Raw genomic sequence first — 20,844 nt, forward strand, 5'->3', positions numbered from 1 at the left:
ACTTCACAGCTCCGAGAGCGACATAAACTGGTGGAAGACGCCGTACCTATGATTTTTGGAGGTTGGCCTTCTTACCTCTCCAAACCAAAATAGCCTTCGCGTGAAGCGATGGGCCTACGTGTGAAAAGGCCGCGTGAGCTTTCCCCAGATTTCAATGTGACAGTCGCGAATTCAGACGTCCCCGGTGCAGCTGACGAAGAAATCGATAATAAGTATGGCACAAAGTCGGGCACTGTGGATAAAATAGCCTGTTTAGTGTTTTTATGAACATTGTTAAGAACATACTGCTAGACGGTCACTTTTCTTTGGCTAGTGATGCCTGTATAACAGAAGCACTAAGGCAGAAGTTGTGTACTTTTTGATTAAGGGTCGTGTGCATTTTTTTCACGCGTGAACAAAAAAAGTTCCGTACTGGTGGACGTCATTTATACTGCCAGACTAAAGGAGGGTAGCATCCAGGGGCACAACTTTTTTCAGTGATTTTTGTTGTGTCGTTCACTCCATCCTTTAAGTTACCCCCACATTTTAAAAAACGCACCTTTGAATAAACTAAATGCGCCTGTGGTCAAGACAGTGTTTGCAATTCTTGACGAATGGCAGTAGTTTCAGCATAAACTGAACATGTCAACAAGTTTGCCTACATTTGCTTGCAAAGCATTGCGTAGTTACCAAGTTCAAAATGTTACCCCCTGCTGTGACTCATAGCACGTAGTGCATATATCTAGCAGCTCACAATAGTTTCATCTCATTTTTTATTCTTTAAACTCAAGGAAGCAAATTATGACATCAAAAAAATAAAGGAAAGAACTCAACTTGAGCATTCCTCTTTATCTTGTGATGTCTTATTCTGAGCTTTTTATTTGTTGGCTATGTTTCACTAACAATATCTCTTATCTCTCAAAAGGTACTTCAAGGCTAATAATGCCAATTCACCCTAACATAGAGATTTCTTTGCTGGCACGCGGAAATTTATTGAGTCCTTCTTGATGCCTATTAAATAAAGTTACATTTATTCCAAAAACGAACGTCACGCACAGCCAGCGCACAGCTGCGCCACACTTCCTAACACAAGATGTAACCGTTTTAGTCATTTAGAACCCCTCAGTGTTCGCTTTAGGTCCGAAAGTGCTATGCAGGAATTGAGGAATTTACGCGCCACTTTCTAGACAGACTCAGTTCAAACATTGCCAGCAGTCACGGACTTCGACAGTTTTACAATGCACATCATGTGCCACCATGACAGTACTAAAATTTGCTACGATTTTTTAGTGAAAACACTGAAAAGCAAAATATATGAAGAAGCGTTTTTGATAAAAACGCTTCGGTAAACGTGCTTCAGCCCTGCCAAACGCAGCCGTTAAATGCTCTCCTGCTTATGCTGGCGCCTCTGGTGGTCATTTTCGTCGCTATATGAGACTTCCGCGGGAGTTTCATGACCAGCTGAAATGGCGGAAGCGCGCACATGAAGGCTCCTTATTCGCGGGACGTCAAGCAATAGGCTGCAGCACCGTCTGCACTGAAGTGTGGATAGGCGGTCAGCGACGCGTACAGAAATATACGCACCGGTGCTTAATTACGCGCGGTCTGTGCCTATTTTCGGAAAATTAAATGCACTGACGGCAGTTTGCTAGTAATATTTACGCTCCTTTTTATTGAATCGGGACACGAAGTTTATGCAACCTTAACATTACCAGCGATTAAAGAGCATTCTGCTTGTCTAAGGGATGCTCGGCCTGGGTGACTGCGCGCTTTCGAACTGCATTACGCTTTTAATCTGTTGTTTATACCTGTTTACTTTGTGTTGAGCCTACTACGTACTGCTTCAAGGTTACTGAACTACTTATTTACTTTTTTGTCTTCTGCGTCCAACAAAAAATTAAAATGAAGATCGTACAAAGTCCACATAACGATGCGATGAGTTCAGTAGCACCATTTGCACTTATACCCATACGCATTTTCCCTTCATTCTGTTCACCATAAAATGTGGGACAGTCAATAAGTCCAGTCAGGAAAGCTCAGCGGCTGGCAGCACTTGGTGCTACATTCCCTTTACCACGTATACACACATTTAAATACTTTCTACGAGTGCAGCAGAAAGCTTTCACCGGTGAATTGCATGCATGAAAGTGCTACAACAAAGGCTTGGTTACTTTATGAAATAAGCATGTTTTCTTTTTTTCAAACATAAATTTGCCGCTACCTTCTGTCGGTCAATAACAGTGCCGCAAAAATGCTCCCGAAAATATAGGAAAAGGTGATATTTTGAGTGAAATTGTACAACTCTACACGTAAGGCATGCTTCCTAATTTATTCTGAACGTCTGAGTTCTTTAATGCATTCTTAAATCTAAGCACGCGGCTGCGCACGACAACCCCCTTTATTGTTTGAGTACCAAAGTGCCACAGTGTATGTGATCACAGTATTCCTGTGTAGTGGTAACACCGTTGTATATACAGAACTAAGGCTCCTCGCATAATCAATAAACTACAGTGCCCTATCTGTACACCTCCTATACAAACAGCGCACAAGCGTATGACCTAGAGCCTCGTTTTTTGTGTGGAAACCAAGCCTCTAAAACACGGCATTCACACGCCATTTAACAGTTCTTATGTATTGTAGGATTGAAAGAACATTTTGCGATGTGTTTAAAGCAGAAAGCGGCACCCACTGTGAAATTATTCCGGTGAATATAGGGTACGACAATAATAGATAGCACTCTAGAAAGTTGCATTCGCCGACCTCATTACAATGCTTTAGCAGCCGAACGAAAACAAATGCTCTCATACGTCATATCAGGCATACGTACAAGCAGTTACACTCGCGCTGAGATGACCGAACAAACTACCCTTTGAGAACGTTGACCATGTACGCGCACATAGAAACAGGACGTGGCTGGCAGACAATGCGCAGAGAAATACACACCATGGCCTCCGAGATGGCGGTCGAGTGGCATGTTTTTCCAAACCCACCGCCATGGAGGTTATACTAAATCTACTGCAGTGGCGGAGGGGCTTCATGGCTGCAGGTGACGCACCACTATATTTCTCAAGGCGAAAATTGGATGGGTGCATTGCAGCGTACGTGGCTTTCGCTTTGTTTTTGTGCTAGCATTGTTACGTGTAGAGCCTTTTATTTAACAAGGCGTTTCTAAACACGTCTGTGATCACTTTTTGAGACGACGATTGCGGGCTGTTGGGTAGCATTTGGCTGCGCGAATCGTGTGAAGCGCACACCAGCTGCTAGTCTCGATGTGTAAGTAGTCATGCTTTGCTCGCTCAATTTTCCTCACATATTTTTGCGAATGCAACTGCATTTAGGAGTAAACATACTTCCGTTTTGCGTCCGGGTGCACAGAGACACTTAAAATAATTTGGTACCTTTCAGGATTCCAAAGACATCTTATTGAGCGGCACTGAGAGTGCACTCTGAGACGATAAGGTTAAGAGCGAAAAAAAAAATACCACTTATGTTCAGTACTCAAGATAAACCAGGCTGCTTCGGTAAGACAGAGTGAATAACGAGACGATGGGCATGTAACATTACCACCGTGTTTGCATTATTCTAATAGCCTTTAAAAAAGCCAGTACATGAGTCTGCCTAATACAAGTGAGCGCTTCATTTTTGAGAGGTAGTTAACGCTGGACCAGCTCTGCATTTCTGAAAATTTAAATTTCTTATATTTACTGGAGCACTACACTGCCAAATCCGAAATTTCCGGTGTTGCGATATGCCTCTCTTTATGTTGGAGAAAAAGGAAACGAGTTCCTTCGAAAAGCCAGGAATATAAACACCTTCACCAAAGGCCTCTTCCATTGATGGAGCTCTCTAAATCTCTCTACACGTAAGCTTCACTCACAAAGGAGTGGTATGGCCAACAAAAAAAAAACTCAATGAATCGCGAAGGAGGTACACATAATGGCTGAAAAAGAAGGGTAAGACGACATAACATTACAAACAGGACCTTTCAAAATGTATTGAGCTTTCTCAAAATTTTCTTGAATAAATAATGAAGCAGAACATACTATCGGATGAATGATTGGATTTTTTCCAAGCATCGTTTTCGGCAGATATCTGGAAGCTCCTCAAATGAGTCTTCGAAAAGGCGAATACCACCAACAATAATAAATAGAGTGCGTGCACACGCTGCACTGTAATTCACCAGGGTTTAGGATTGTGTGTGAGCTAAACTTTTATTTTCGCTGCATTTTAATTAAAAAATTAAAGCAGATGCGCATTAATATCACTTCCACATACCCTCGCCTCCTAAGTGTAATAGACAGGTGCTTTAGCAGCTATAACGAAACGCACAACCGCAAGCGCCCACAGCAATACCGCGCTACAAGCCAGTCGCCACTTCTTACTCTCCTGAGCAATATGGCCGCTGCAGCTTCACTTCGATACATGGGCCAATATGGCGGTGGCTGTGGTTAGAAGAAGGAAAAGACGCAGGTCCACCACTCCAGAAGTTTTAGTATAACCTTCTTACTCACCGTGCGTTCAATATCTCGGGGCCATGTCTACACTTGCGCACTTCAGCCATTTGCCGCCAGGCGGTGAGATTACGATTTCACAGGCAATCCCTCCTCGTTTCATTTTTTGGTGCACAGCGTAGTTGCTCACTTTCATCTTCGTTCGCTCTAGGGGTTACGCTGGTGCCGCTCAATGCAGAAACGGGCACCAAAGAGCTGCATTCACTGTCGCCTTACCTGAAACGGCGGAGTAGAAGAATGACCAGGTAGAAAAGAAGGCAGGCACCAATAATCGACAGAAGCGTCAGCACTGCTATCTGGCCTCCGGAGACCGCTGAAATAAAAAAACAGATTTGAGTAACGGCTATGTGCATGCCAAACACAACGCGGTCGCAGCTTTGTTTTCTTTATAAAATGCGTTTCTTTTTTCCGACGAAAATTGAGTGTTCCCAAATCAACCTTTTGTAGACAAAATATTGTTGCGTGCGACAATATGAAGCTTTGCAGCATGGCGCTGTGGTACTTATCGCGTTAACTTGTAAGACATATACTTGTAACTTGTAAGACATATACCAAACTTGTAAGACATATACCATGTTAAGGATGCACACGAGTGTTGTGGGAGGGCGTAGAATGTGCTGTAACAAGAATATGTATCCATTGCAGCTAAACATGACTAGTGCGAATATAACTTTACATGGTGCACGAAACATTACAGTGCACCCAGTTGTTGCGAACAAATTGTTTGTTTGTTTATTTATAGTGTGAACCCCAAGCTGGGGCTTTTACAGGAGTGGAAAAAAAGATACAGCGAATAGCATTAGCTTAAGTGCTGAAATTACACAAAAAATAATAAGAAATGGACATGAAAACGTTTCAAATTAAAAACCTACAGCAAACACAGGCATTTACTAAAAGGCAATATAAACACACGCATGTGCACTTGCATTCTGCGTAATAAAAACAACAATTAACAAAGAGAGAGGCAACACACATTGACATCATGAGTTACAGGAACAAAAAATAACAAAAAATATAATGACGCATTGGTATTTGAGAAAAACAATCGATTCTAAAGCTGCGGAAAACGCTACATTAGAGGTAGACATAGTGACTATGTTTGGTAATTCATTCCATTTTTTATTTGCCCTCGAAAAGAAGCTACATATAAATGCGTCGTTTCGGGTGGCCGGTGGCTGTATATATAAAGTTTCTCATTCAGGTGTTGCTTGATTGATATGTGGAGATAACGTACTAAAACCAAAATGTTGATTTATCTACTTAATATTTATTTGCAATGCTGCCAGTCTCTACGGAGACCATAGCACGTGGGCACTCTGTACAGATGCTATGATTGCTCATCATATTAGAAAAACTATAATACAGAACATAATAGCAGCATCAACCTGGCACTTTGTACATTAGCAATGTTTACACAACATAACAAACAAAATACAATTGCATACAAAAATGGCAAGTTTAACAATAAGGTCACTTATAACACTTATATGGCTCTTTACAGAACATACAAGTAGTACATACTGGTTTCATTACCACTGTCACTGGGTATTTAGAGAAGCTAAGAATTGTTTTCAATTTCTAACTAAAACTGAGACAGTGACTCAGTGTTGGTAATGTAAGGGCCCAACATGTTCCATTCGCGAATAGCAACCGGAAAAAAAGGAATATTTAAAGACATCAGTGTTGCATTTGTATTGTACTAATGTGTGTGTATCTTTTCGTCTTGTGGCTCGTGTTTGTGAATAAGACACATAATTTGAAATGTCTGTTTTAAAATAATTGCGCAAGAGTTGATAAAAAAATTTTAGACGTGCCTGTTTTGTTCGTACTTTTAGCCTAGAAAGTTAGGAAGAGTTAGCAGACTAGCGGGTGAATTTTAACGTTTATATTTGTTATGGATGAATCCTATGACTTTCTTCTGTACTGCTTCGATTTTGTTTGTGCGGGTGTGAGGAAACTACACTGTACTTCCGTATTCGAGGATTGGCCTGACGAATGTTTGTAGGCTAAAAGCTTTGTTGGCAAGGTTGCCATTTGAAGTGATCTGCAAAGAAAAAATAATTTTTGCATGACAGATGAAGTAATGTTTTCTGTGCTCGTCCAACCCTAAATCGAATGTAATTGTTAAGCCTAGGTATTTACGTTTGCGTACTCTGCTCAGAGCGGTGCCATTTATAGTGTAGTGAAAGTTTGATGGCTTTGAGCTGAAAAAAAAAAGTTTGAGTTGAAAAGAAGAAAAGAAGGGCTGAGGAAAACAGTATCAACGAGAAAAGATGATTGGCTTCAGCAATTTATCAAGCATCAGGTAACGCGATTAATGTAAGAGCACCTTCAGAAAAGAAAAAAAATACACTCTTGTAGGGACCGCGACCACAGCGAGCTACTCGGAATGTAAAGAAAAAAGGCGTTTAAGGCTAGAAAGCCGGTCGTAATCTATAGTTTCCAAGAACCAAATCACATGGCAATCAGCTGCCGCAACCCTAGAGCTCTCTTTTTGGTGGATAGAAGTGACAGTATTTTGAGTAATTAAAACCCCACATCCAGGAATCCAATATGAATAAAACGCTGTGTGACGTACCGCCGGACTGAGCCACATCACTGGATAACGTACATCATTACTCCTTGAAAAATGAGGCGACCACAGGGGAACACACATGCACACGGCAAGTAGTTGAAAAGAAATGTGTGTGTTTGTCGCAATCCAGTGTTGAGAGAAAGGACCTGTTCAGGCGGCTTGCAATGGAAACTGCAGTGTGCCAAAACCTATACCCAAGCATTATCCTTCTCAGAATGACGCGGATATGGTTTTAAAAGACCTTTGTTATCGCGATGATTCGGCGAGAGCTCTGGCATGTTCGACTGTCTGTGAGTCCAGTCATGAGATTTCGGATGCACAAAGTGGTATTAAGAGACAAGTGGACTGTGAAAGTATAAATGATCAGGCGCTTGGCTGAGCACGAGAAGAAGAGAACGCGTGGGGCTTATAATAGTGCTACGGTGTGAATTTCATTAAGGAAAGACATCAGAAGGCTAGTCGGCTACCTTAGAAAGTGTCGAATGCTTTGTTAGATCAAAAGCGTAGACGCATCGAACTGACTCTGAAGAGAAGCTTATTGAGCCGCCTCAAGTTTTGGCAGTTTAAGCCGAAAGCAGTGCTCCTGCGACTACTAGTGCTGAGTCTGAAAGCGGTCAGATCATCACAAAATAAATAATCAATGCCGGCGAAGACGCAAGGCGAACGCGAAAGGTCAGTTGCCACAAGCTGGCAGAATTATTTACGCTCTCAGAACGCCAGGAGACTTGTTAGGGCACAGATCAGGAAAAAAAGGCTGCTGCGAAAAGGGTTAAGTTCAGGACAGAAATCCCGAAAAGGCAAGCTGGAAATAAGAAAATGAAGAGTCCCGCTGGACGCAACATTAGGCATTAGGCTTGCCGCGAAGGCCAAAAAGTTTAAACGCCGAAGAAGACACGTGATTTCATAATGTTTAATGCACGATAGAAGAAGGAGCAAAGTGAAGTGGTGCGTACGCTACTTTAACAAGAAAAAGCCGTGTCCCATCTTCGCAAAAGGGTACCCGCCTGACCGGGTGGCATACAATGGAGATGCGAAAGGGTCGGTAGGCATGTTTGGTGGTTGGCGGCCGCCGAACAAAGGTCACCGCCACTTAGTGCTTCACTAGCTTGACACAGGCCCGCTCTTTGTCCCTCCGTCAAGATCTGGCGCCTACAAAGCTTTGGTACACGTGTCCTCTCAGAGCTCGTCCTAAAGGTCGCAGCATGAAGTTACGTGCAGTGTAACAAAAAACTTAAGAATTTCTCTTGTATCCAGTTTCTTGCGATAGGTTTGTTTCTAATGTCTTGTCGTCTGCCGAAGAGCAAGGAGTATGTCGATTTTTGAAAGTTTCATTTTCTTTCTCATCATAAAATGCAGACATTGATATATTTCTTTGCGCACATATAGCAGAAAGTAATGCTCGAGTATGGGGTCTTGCGATGACTTTACAGAGAAGTAGGTTGAATGTTAAAGCCTTTTTGTAAACATTCTGTTTCACAACGAAAGCTGTTATGTGATCAAAACTCTGGTCATGAGCGGTGCCATAGTTGGCCGTTGCCACCGGTATCTCTAACCACCATTTCAGAAAGAAGAAAAAAACTAGCGCCAAGAACACATTGTGGCATGAACCAGGGTTCGCTGCATGTCAGCCCAGTATTCTACCACTGGGCCATGTCAGTGTTTGGTACTTGTTCGCACACTTCCCTTAGCCAGGCTTGATGTCGGGAAAGCAATCATGTTATTATGAGCATTAAAGTGTTTTAGAGCAGCAAAATATCAACCAGGCGTCACACAGTGCAAATAGTGTAACGAGTGGGTCATTCAATGCTCCAACTTACTACAGAAGTTTGTTTTTGGTCACCTATTGACTGCGGCGCATAACCACTTTAGTTATTAATCCTCATGGTCGTCAGCAACTGCATGAATAATTAGCACATAATTCCTTGCAAAAGTTTAGCGGATACCACGCTTCTCATAAGAATGACAAAGGATAGCTTAGCAAATGCCAGTCAACTAGCCAGTAATATATTATGGCTGTAGTGGGTACCCAGCAAGAGTGCTTGCAGCAGTTACCCAAGGAGTGTTTAAAAAGGCTCTGAAAGGCCAATTTTCTAGCTTTCGCTGTTACTGTGCTGCGCCTTCCCTGCACGCCTGGCGTTTTTCTCTATTTTTTTGCAATATACTGGTTGGTTTCCGCATCAGTGGAGCCAAGGTTTTTGTTTCTCTGTTTGTTTTATGCTGTACGGGCAAGCTTGATTTTGAGTTCTGCTTATGTGGTGAGGGGCGTCGTTGTTTTATTACATCTTTTCGTTTTTGTGTCACCCGCAATACCTGCGTGCCTTAAAATATGTGAATCTCTCTGGAAACTAATACAAAACATCAAGTTGTTGATTTCCATTCCACGTAGTAGGTCAGCGTTTGTTATGACTTTGTTAGCTGGTCCGTGATTTTCGCGAGTGAGAGCACCCACTGTAAATTTCGACGCAGTTTTAGTCAGAAAAACAGCCTTGTATTTCTCAAGGTCACTTGTGCACTCGCTGTTTATTGTGCCTCGGATCTATTGAGGTTACTATCTCGCGTTTGCTAGCCATGGTTCATGTCTAGATATTAGAGAAGCCTACGTCAATGTCTACAAGGCAGCAGATCAAGGTTCTCCGTGGATTGCTTTGGTGCTGCATCCTCCTCAACGCCTCTTGTGGCGGTGGACGGGCTGTTCTGATCGGCCTCTCTGGCTTGACGCCGCTTAGAGAGACGTGATGTATGGCAGGATACTGTATGAGTCGTCTGGATTCAACCACTGTTGCAAAGTTGCTGAACATCGATGACTTTTCTGTGTGTTGTTTAACCAGGCCATTTGTTTATGTATGTTAAAGAGAATTCTAGGGCTGTTAACACCGAACACCGTGAAGCTGTTCGTGTGGTGGACTGGTGACCATTGCAAAGTGTCATTGCTAGCGTAACTTCACTGTGGGCAACTTTGTCATAGGGCAGAAATTATATGCGTACAGGCGGCAAAAAGCAGGAGGACCACTGGCTACAAATAACAAGCGAGGAAGGCTGTGTGAAAGGGGATTTTGCATTATCATGAAACACACTGGGGTAGGGCAATCGTATTGCCTGCATGAAGCCCGTTTTCGGGATGATAATCTAAAAAAAGCTGGACGGTTCGTAGAGTTCTCGTATAAAGAGTGTCAACAGATACCAAGCCCACTGTTCCATGGCCAAAACTAAGCCAGTTTGGTTGAAGTTTCATAGACATCAGAGTAAAATAGGCCAAAGAGCTGCTTAATGCCAGGTCCTTCTGGAAATGCAAGCTTCGTTGAAATTACCCACCACCTACTTCTGCTACGTCTTCGATTAAGGCAACGCCGCTTTTCAGTCTTCAACCTCATATTCAAAATAACACGAAGCAATTTTTCAAGGTGCGATTTATTACTAAAGGTTGTAGTACTGTGATGTGGAACAACTTATACATTTCGCAGAAAACTGCACGAAAAAACAGTAAGTTTAGTGCACTTTTCTGCAACGCCATTGCGGCGCACTCAATCGAATCAGCGATGCAGATAGATGACCATGCTTCAACTCAAAGCCAGAATGACATCCCAGTGCGTCACAAAAGTTCACGCCATATCTGTGCGCCTGCGCCGATTGGCGTCGATGACCGGCACCACCGTGTGCGCTAGTGCCCCGTGAAGGGTGGCAACGCCGCGCCATGTTCACAGCAAGAGTGGGCGGAACTGTAACATTCCGGCTCTGAGTGGTTCAAGGTATAAATGATGTACATAACTTCAAGAAAATACATAACAAGAGAATAGCCAGCACAAAAGTCAGGCTGCGATCAGCAAAGTATACCTTGTGGGTTTAGGTATTCTACAATGTCCTTGTTGATGATGATCATTATCAGCCTGGCTATGTCCACTGCAGGACATAGGCATCTCCCATGTTCCGGCAATAAACTTGGTCCTGTGCTTGCTGCTGACATTTTATACCCATAAACTTCTTAATTTCAACTACCCAACTAACTTTCTGTCCCCAACCCACTCGCCTTCTCTGGGAATCCAGTTATTTACCCTTAATGACCAAGGGTTATCTTGTCTACTCGCTACATGCCCGGCCCATGTTCATGTATTTTCTTGATTTCAACTATCGTATCTTTAACCCGGCTTTGTTTATTTATTTATTTACTTTATTTATTTATTTATTTATTTATTTATTTTAACATATAGCAGCCCCTCTTGGGGCTATAACAGGAGTGGGTACATCGCACAAAACCGTGCATCGAACAAGTTCAATAATGAAACAAAACCAAAAAGAAAGAAAGAAAACACAGTAACGACGAAACCAGGTGTTCAGTTTTAGCGGCATGGTAAAGGGTTACATAAAATCGACCTAATATACACATCTAAGTACAAAAGTGCACTCGTACTAAGGGGGAAAGGAAACAAAGCGGTATATGTGCGTAGTTTACAATAGTTGTATTTTAGAAGGAAATGTAAGCAAGTCACAAGAGCGCACGTGGCTAGGCAACAAAATCCAACGCTCAATGGTTCGCGGAAAAAAGCTATATTTGAACGTGTCTGTGCGGGGATGATACGGGGAAACGTTAAGGGTGTGATTGCTTCTGGTCTGAGTGGGGCTTGCATATGTGACATATTTGTTCGATGACAGGCGATATGAACAGTGAATGATGCGGTGAAAAAAGGTTAGTGATTCAATTTCACGACGGGCAGCTAAGGTGGTTAGCTCTAAAGATACGAGGGCTGTGGTTGGTGAAAAAGCGCAGTCATACCTGCGACAGATGAATCGGATGGCTTTCTTTTGAACGGCTTCAATTTTGTTAATTTCGCCTTTTCGGTAAGGGTTCCACACGGAGCATGCGTAGTCGAGTGTCGGTCGGATTAGTGTTTTATACATCAGGAGTTTGGTGTCTTTCGGTGCTTGGCTGAGTGTGCGCCGAAGATAATCCAGTTTCTTAAGTGTCTTTGTGCATACATATTCGATGTGTTTCGACCAGGATAGGTTACTTGTGAAAATAATGCCAAGATACTTATATTCTGTAACTCTTTGGAGGTTTATGTCAGCGGATGAGTACGTGAAATTAGACAGGGAACGTTTGTGCGTAAAAGACATGAATACTGTTTTGCGGAAATTTACGGATATCTGCCACGTTTTACACCACGCGCAAAACCTAGAAAACGACTCGTTTAGTTTTTGGTGACACTGCGGTGTGCTAATGGTGTCATATAGTACGCAATCGTCCGCATAAAAACGGATTTTAGAATTGATGTTGCCAGGCAGGTCGTTTATGTAGATCAGAAATAGCAGTGGTCCAAGGACCGAGCCCTGGCAAACTCCAGAAGTTACTTTAGATTTATTGGATACGGAACCATTAAATTCTACGAATTGCGCGCGATCTGAAAGAAAGTTTTCTATCCACTTGACCAAGACAGGATTGTTTAAAATGGCAGTTAGTTTGCATATCAGCTTAGTGTGAGATACCGTGTCAAATTCTTTGGAAAAATCGATGAAAATGGCGTCGACCTGCTCTCCGGAATCAAGTGAACAAGAAATGTCGTGAACGAATTCTGTTAATTGCGTAACCGTGCTGAAACCTCTCCTGAATCCATGCTGAAACTGAGATAATAGGTTGTTGTGTTCTAAATGCTCCATGATGTGTTTATAAATTATATGTTCCAGTAGTTTACAAGAGTAGGAAGTCAGTGATATTGGTCTATAGTTAGTAATAATATGCTTTTCTCTGGACTTAAATAACGCAATTACTTTTGCCAGATTCCATGAACTAGGCACTATGCCAGTTTCAAGGGATTTCTGAAATATGAGAGTAAGATATTTGGAAGCCCAATCGGAATAACGGACCAAGAACGCATTGGGAATGTCGTCCGGACCTTTGCATTCCTTAGTGTTTAAGTTTAATATTAGGTTGAGGACCCCCTCTTCACTAAAAATAATGTCCGGTATTGATAAGAATGAGCTTGTACTTTGAAAAAGAGGAACTTCAAGGTCGTCGCGAGTGAAAAAAGACTCAAAAAACCTATTGAAGGCTTCGGAAATTTCCGCAGGATCATTGGTTGTTTCATTGACAATAAAAAATGACGCTGATGCGGCATCGCGGGGCAATATTGATGACCAAAACTTGCGTGGGTTATTGGATAACAGGTTCGGTAGTTCTATTCGAAAGAAATGTTTTTTTTTGCGGCGTTTATTTTGACCCGGAGTTCTTCCTTTGCCTGAAGAAATCTACAGTGATCATAAGAGGAACAGCGTGACCTCGCCTGCCTCATCCTACGTACCCGACGTGAAAGATGCAAGATTTCACGATTCATCCAGGAAACATTAGTATTTTTCTTTTTGGTTTTGATCGGTACAAATTCCAGAGTGCAAGTTTTCACCAACTGTTCAAAGAAACCAACTAAAGCATCAACATCGTTGCGTGTGGCGAGTGCTAAAAATTGTTCAAATTTATCGGCTAAACAGTCGAGAATGGAAACGTCATCAGCGCGGTTAAAATCGTGAGAGGAAGTGACCACGAATTGCCGTTTCGCAATCGAACACTGCAAGGAAACTAGCACTGCCTTGTGATCCGAGATACCGTCGATAATCTCGCATTTACACACGTTATGTAACATACTTAAACTTACAAATACCTAGTCAAGGAGTGCATTATGCCGGGTGTAGCCAGTTACGATCTGGGTAAGCCCGAAGAATAACGAAAAATTTATAAGCTCACCACAAATATGGGAGTCGCGGCCGCTGTGAGTCAAGGAAGGCCAGTCAACTCCAGGGGCGTTAAAATCCCCCATAAGAACAAGATGCTTGGTGCCGAAGTTGTGTGCGTTTGCGAACTCGTTAAGAGTGTGAAACATATCAAGGGAGGAATCCGGGGGGCGGTATATGACACCAATTACAATCTGAAGTTTGTCGATGTGAAGTTTGCATCATATTGATTCAATGCCAGAAGGACTAGGCAGGACTGAGAACCGTAAGTCCGACCGAAAGAGCAAGGCTACACCGCCGCCTCGGCCGATTCGTCGATCGACACGAACCACGACATATCCGGGTGGTGTAAATTCAAAGTCATATATAGCCTCGTGGAGCCACGTTTCAGTTATACCAATGATGTGTGGGGAATACGCCGAAACGAGAGAAAGGAAGTCGGGGAGTTTGAATGTTATGCTTCTTGCGTTAAGGTTAATAATAGTTAGTTTGGGTGCAGAGCTACGGGGTAGCCAACACTGAGTTCCACGGACGAGCGGCGCACTAGAACTACCGGAAGTATTCGGCGGCGGCGATAAGCCCTGTGAAGGAACTTTCGGGGAAGTCAAAGGTTTATTTGTAGCACGGCTATGGTAACCAGAGGCCACAACTAGAACATTCGATGCGTCGTTCCAGTTGTAGCGAACGTTGTCGATAAATACATGGTCATACACTATTTTAACTGAGGAGCCATTATTGCGGAAAGTTGAGGTCGCGTCCCATAACTTCTTGCGGATAGATCGCACTCTAAAAGAGTAATCTTCTGAAATTCTGAAATCGGAGCCTTTAAGATGTTTGGCTTTCTTCAAGAGAGCCATCTTGTCGTTAAAATTTAGGAGTTTCAATATGATCGGACGCGCCAGCCTTTCACGCGGTTTGCCCAATCTATGTATGCGCTCTACGCGTGGCATTTCCGTTTTCATTTTCTGCGTGACGAGTACAGACACACTAGACAGTATAGATTCGCCATTCTCGCCAGCATCTTCTGTAAACCCGTGTAAGATAATATTATTTCGCCTTGATTGATTTTCGAGCTTGTCTATTTTGAGGCTGAGCTGTGCAAGTGTTTTACTCGCCGAGGCACCTTCAGCGCGTAAGGCTTTTCGCACGCAGTTTTCCCCTCGACGACAGCTGTCACAGACTCGAGTGCCGCCACCCGTGATTCCAGCGCAGCGAATCTTGCGTTGAATTGTGTTTTTATGTTTGCTATATCGCTAGCGATTTGATTTTGGCTTGTGAGTATTTGAGAAAGCATAGATAAAACGGTAGTATTTTCGGGCTCGTTTTTGTGTAGCATGGGCTGACGGAGTAGGCAGTGTAACCGCCTCCGAAGTGGTATTTGAAGTTGTCCTAGATCGCGTTGCGGGGCCATCTGAGTCTTTGAGAAGTTTATTTTTAGAATTAGGGCCAGGATTTAGTTCGACGTCACCACTAAGAGTCAGGCAGCAAACATTATACAACGCATGCGAATATAGCGACACAACACCAGGTGGGCAAGCGAGCAGCAGCAAGAAACGATCGTCAGATCTCAAGCAGTATGCATGGTTTAGGTAACGTACCTGTGCAAAGAAGACGAAAGGATTGAGCATGGTGCTCGAGCTGCTGCCGCCTTGCCCACTGATGAAGCACAGTGCAGCCAGGACTTTTATCCCGCAGTGGAAGACGTCACATGCCAGTGTTCTTTGATCCACTCGGCTCTCTTCTTGTCTCTTATAGTTATACCTACCAATTTCCTCTCGATGGCTCGCTGTGGAGCCCTCAATTTAAGCTGCACCTTCTGTGTAAGTCTCCAGATTTCTGCTCCTTAGCTAAATAATGGCAAGATGCAGCTGTTATAAACCTTTCTCTTGAGAGATAGTGGCAATCTACCTCTCATTATTTGAGAGTGCTTGCCAAATGGGCTCAATTCTATTCCTCATTTTCTAGTTACTTAAACCTTGTGGTTCGGCTCCACTGTTTTTATCTGCCCTAAGTAGACATGGTCTTTTACAACTCGAAGTGGACCATTACCTATCTTGAAGTGCTACTCTCTTCCGAGGTTGTTGCACATTACTTTCGTTTCCTGCAAATTAAGACCTACCTTTCTGGTCTCCTTGTGTAACTCCGTAATCATGAGTTGCGAATCGTCCTTTGAGTTACTCAGCAATGCAATGTCATCGGTGACGCGCAGGTTATTAAGGTACTCTCCATTACCTCTTATTCCTAACCTTTCTCACTATAGGCCTCTGAAAATCTCCTGTAAGCATGTGGTAAATAGCATTGGGGAGATTGTATCCCCATGCCTTACACCCTTTTTGATTGGTATTCTGTTACTTTCTTTATGAAGCACGGTGGTAACAGTTGATTACCTGTATATATATTCTACGATGTTCATATATGCTACATCGACGCCCTGATTCCGCAGTGTCTGCATGACTGCTCATATTTCGACTGAATAGAAAGCCTTCTCGTAATCAATGAAGGCTAAGTATAGTGGTTGGCTTTATTCTGAGTGTTATTCTCTATTACCTGAATGATAGTATCAATGTGGTCGATTCTTGAGTAGCCAAGTCGAAAGCGTGCTGGTTCCTTTGGTTGATTAAATTCTAATGTTGTCCTAATTCTTTTAGCAATTATCTTTATAGAGAGCTTGTATACGACGGTGAGCAAAGTTATTGGCCTGTAATTATTCGAGTCTTTCTAGTATATATGTATTAAGTTGGTGTTAGCTATATTCCACAATTCTGGTACATTTTCCGTCAAGAGATACCTCTTTAATAGGGCGGCTAGTTTTTCTAAGACAGTATACCCTCTACCTTTCAGCAGATCTGATGTTACCTGATCATCACCAGCAGCTTTGCCTCTTTGGGAACTCTCCAAGGATTTCTTTTACTTCTTCTGTCATCACTGAAGGGGTGCCATCAGGGTTTCTGCTAGTTCTTATAGTAATGTCGTGGTCGTCCCGGCAACTATACAGATCTCTGTAAAACTCCTCCGCTATTTTGACTATCTGATTCATAATGTTAGTTTTTTTGCCTTCCTTGTCCTTTTTGGCATACTTATGATTTTAGGCTATCCCAAGTTTTCTATTCACACTTTTGATGCTTCCTTCATTCTTCAGAGCGTGTTCAACCCTCCCCATTTTATACCCTGTTGCATCTGATACTTTACCGTTATTAATCAACTTCGAAAGCTCTGCCAACTTTTCTGTGTCTGTTGTATTTGAGGCTTTCATGCTTTGACGCTTCATAACTATCGAGGTTCTTTTTTTCCTGGGACAGCTTGCCAGTGTCTTATATAACTGCCGTACCTCCAAGTTCCACTGCACACTCCATAAGGATACTCGTCAGACAATCATTCGTTGCATCAACGCTAAGGATTGTTTCCTCAATAAGAACCGAGTACCTGTTATGAAGCGAGACTCAAAATTTATGTGTTTTCCCTCTCAGTGCTAGCTCATCGATTGGCTGCTTGCTTATCAGTTTCTGTCATTCCTTCTACAAGTCTAGGCGAATTCGAGACCATACCATTTTGGGGTCACTGCATTCTACCTTGCCAAGCACTTTCACGTACTGCACCATGCCTGGGTCTGCACTAAGTTAAGTATAAAGTCTATTTCGTTCTTGCTTTCACTAATAGGGCTCCTTCATTGTAACTTACGGTTCGCTCATTTTCAATAGAAGGTGCTCACGATCCATAATTTATTGCATTCTGAAAATTCTACTAATAACTCCCCTCTGGCATTTCAAGTACCGTTGATGTAATCTACTACGACCTGTTCTCCAGCCTGCTTCTTCTCTACCTTGGCGGTGCAATCTTCAGTCTGTATAGCCTACTGCATTTTCACCTGACTCATTCCCTATTCCACATATTTGTAGACGCTTTCAGCTGGTGCGTCATCATCGCTGGAAGTAGGCGCGTGAACCTGTGCCATCTTCATGTTGTGTCATTTATTGAGAATATTGACGATACCTACAACACTTGATGTAGGTGCGTGAGCCTCTACCATCTTCATCTTGTATCTCTTATTGAGTTTATTTACGGTGCCAACCACTCTTTCAAAAAATGGCGATGACGTATTGATTAGAGTATCTGCGTCGCATGGAAAAGGTCAATGGTTTGAATACAGGTGCCGTGCAGTTCCTAACAGGACAAAAAAATCTGCGTGGTGATGGAACTGCGTTAAGAGGCCTGGGGTGCGGCCTCACCGGTGACCACCACCGGAAACGCGCTTCTTCACCAGCGAAGAATTGGCCATCCTGGTTCAGTATCTGGCCACTACCTCCAACATGCATACGTCAATTAACTCACGGCCCTAAGTCCAAGCAGCTTCGAAGCAACTGACCACGGTGGTGGTCAGATCTCCAACGCAGAAGAGGGTGCTAAGAATCTCTGGATCTGGACCTGAACTTGACAACTTTTAACGCTAGAACCTTATTTAGTGAGGCAAGTCTAGCGTTACTGTTCGAGAAGCTAGAGGGTGTAAATGGGACATAATAGGGCTCAGTGAGGTTAGGAGGAACGATGAGGCATATATGGTGCTATAGAATGGGCACGTCTTTTGCTATCGTGGCTTGGCTGCCAGAAGAGAACTTGGAGTGGGGTTTCTAATTCACAGAAACATAGCTGGCAACATACAGGAATACTATAAAAATAATAAAAGGGTGGTGGGTATTGTAGTTAAATTCAATAGGAGATACAAGATGAAGGTGATACTGGCCTACGCGCCTACATCCAGCCTTGATAACGCTTCAGTTAAAAGCATCTATGAATACGTGCAATAAGGAGCCGAATACCTGTTCTGAAGTGAGTTTCGAAATTCCTGTACTTTCTTAGTGCTAGCTCATAGATTGGCTTCTTGCATATCAGTTTCTGTCGTTCCTTTATGAAGACGTCAAATCGGCGATAAGTGAGGCAAAAACACAGTATAAATACTGATGGCAGACTTTAATGCAAAGGTGTGTCTTCAGCATGCAATTAGCATGCTCAAGACCAGGCAGTAGGAGATTATCGCATCGGTACTAGAAATGCCAGAGGGGATCTACTAGTACAATACACAGAACGCTGTCATTTACGGATATTGAATACCTTCTACCGAAAACGAAGAAACTGTAAATAGACATGAAGGAGCCCTAATGGCGAAAATAGGGACGAAATAAAGTGTGTAATGAGTGCACACCCAGGAATCGTGCAGGATGTGGAATTGGTTGGCAAGGTACGATGCAGTGACCATAGAATGGTACGGTCTCGAATTCACCTAGACTTGAAGAAGGAACGACGGAAACTGATACGCAAGAAGCCAAATAATGAGCTATCACTGAGGGGGAAAGTACAGGAATTTAGAGTGTCGCTGCAGAACAGGTACTCGGCTCTTAGTGAGGAAACCAACCTTGGCGTAGATACAACGAATGATAATCTAACGAGTATCATTACGGAGTGTGCAGTGGAAGTGTGCAGTGGAAGTGCAGTGGAAGCAGGATAGTTAGACAGGACACTGGCAAGCTTTCCCAGGAAACAAAGAACCTAATTAAGAAGCGTCAAAGCATGAAAGTGTCAAGTACAACAGACAAAATAGAACTGGCAGAGCTTTCAAAGTTGATTAATAGGCGTAAAGAATGCGATGTAAGAAGGTATAACATGGAGAGAATTGAACACGCTCTGAAAAACGGAGGAAGCGTCAAAGCAGTGAAGAGGAAACTTGGGATAGGCAAAAGTCGGATGTATGCACTAAGGGACAAAGAAGGCAAAATAACTACCAATATGGATAGGATAGTTAAAATAGCGGAGGAGGTTTACAGAGATCTGTACAGTAGCCGAGACAACCACGACCTTAATACTATAAAAACTAGCAGTAACCCAGATGACACCCCACCAGTAATGATAGAAGAAGTCAGAAAAGCTTTGAAGAGCATGCAAAGAGGCAAAGCTGCTGGTGAGGATCAGGTAACATCAGATCTGCTGAAAGATGGAGGACAGATTGTGTTAGAAAAACTAGCCACCCTGTATACGAGGTGTCTCCTGACGGGAAGGGTACCAGAGTCTTGGAAGAATGTTAACATCAACTTAATACATAAGAAAGGAGATGACAAGGACTTGAAGAATTACAGGCCGATCAGCTTGCTTTCTGTAGTATACAAGCTATTTACAAAGGTAATTGCTAACAGAGTAAAGAAAACATTAGAATTCAATACACCGATGTAACAAGCAGGATTTCGAACAGGCTACTCAACAATTGACCACATTCATACTATCAATCAGGTAATAGAGGAATGCTCAGAGTATAACCAACCACTATACATAGCCTTCATAGAATACGAGAAGGCGTTTGATTCAGTAGAAATATCAGCCGTCATGCAGAAACTGCGGAATCAGGGCGTAGATGAAGTATATATAAACATTCTGGAAGAAATCTACAGGGGATCAACTGCTACCATAGTGCTTCATAAAGAAAGCAACAGAACACCAATCAAGAAGGGTGTAAGGCAGGGGGACACAATCTCCCCAATGCTATTTACCGCGTGCTTACAGGAGGTTTTCAGAAGCCTAGAATGGGAACAGTTAGGGATAAGAGTTAATGGAGAATACCTTAGTAACTTGCGCTTCGCCGATGACATTGCATTCCTGAGTAACTCAGGGGACGAATTGCAACTCATGATTACGGAGTTAGACAGGAGAGACGAAAGGTGGGTCTTAAAATTCATCTGCAGAAAACGAAAGTAATGTAAAACGATTTCAGAAAGGAGCAGCGCTTAGAGATAGGTAATAGTGCACTTGAAGCTGTAAAAGAGTATGTCTACTTAGGGCAGGTAATAACCGCAGAGCCTAACCACGAGATTGAAGGAACTAGAAGAAAAATAATGTGGTGGAGTACATTCGTCAAGCACTCTCAAATTATGACAGGTAGATTGCCACTATCCCTCAAGAGGAAGGTATATAACAGCTGTATCTTGCCGGTACTTAGCTACGGAGCAGAAACCTCGGGCTTACAAAGAGCGTTCAGCTTAAATTGAGGACGACGTAGCGAGCAATGGAAAGAAAAATGGTAGG

The 20,844-nt window shown here is 42.9% G+C and overlaps 1 protein-coding gene across 21 annotated transcripts in view; it reads right to left on the reverse strand.

Moving 5' to 3' along the window:
• Positions 1-20,844, reverse strand: part of LOC119174053 (uncharacterized) — a 461,603-nt gene that overhangs the window by 180,212 nt on the left and 260,547 nt on the right. For all 21 annotated transcript variants that reach the window (XR_012895535.1, XR_012895534.1, XM_075896324.1 and 18 more), the window contains one exon: positions 4,707-4,803. Coding sequence is in view for 19 of the 21 variants with exons in the window: in XM_075896324.1 (XP_075752439.1) it covers positions 4,707-4,803 (97 nt within the window). In the remaining 2 variants the exon portion in view is untranslated. The remainder of the gene's footprint in view (positions 1-4,706; positions 4,804-20,844) is intronic.

The sequence above is a fragment of the Rhipicephalus microplus genome, chromosome 5, assembly GCF_043290135.1.
Source record: "Rhipicephalus microplus isolate Deutch F79 chromosome 5, USDA_Rmic, whole genome shotgun sequence".
Taxonomy (NCBI): domain Eukaryota; kingdom Metazoa; phylum Arthropoda; class Arachnida; order Ixodida; family Ixodidae; genus Rhipicephalus; species Rhipicephalus microplus.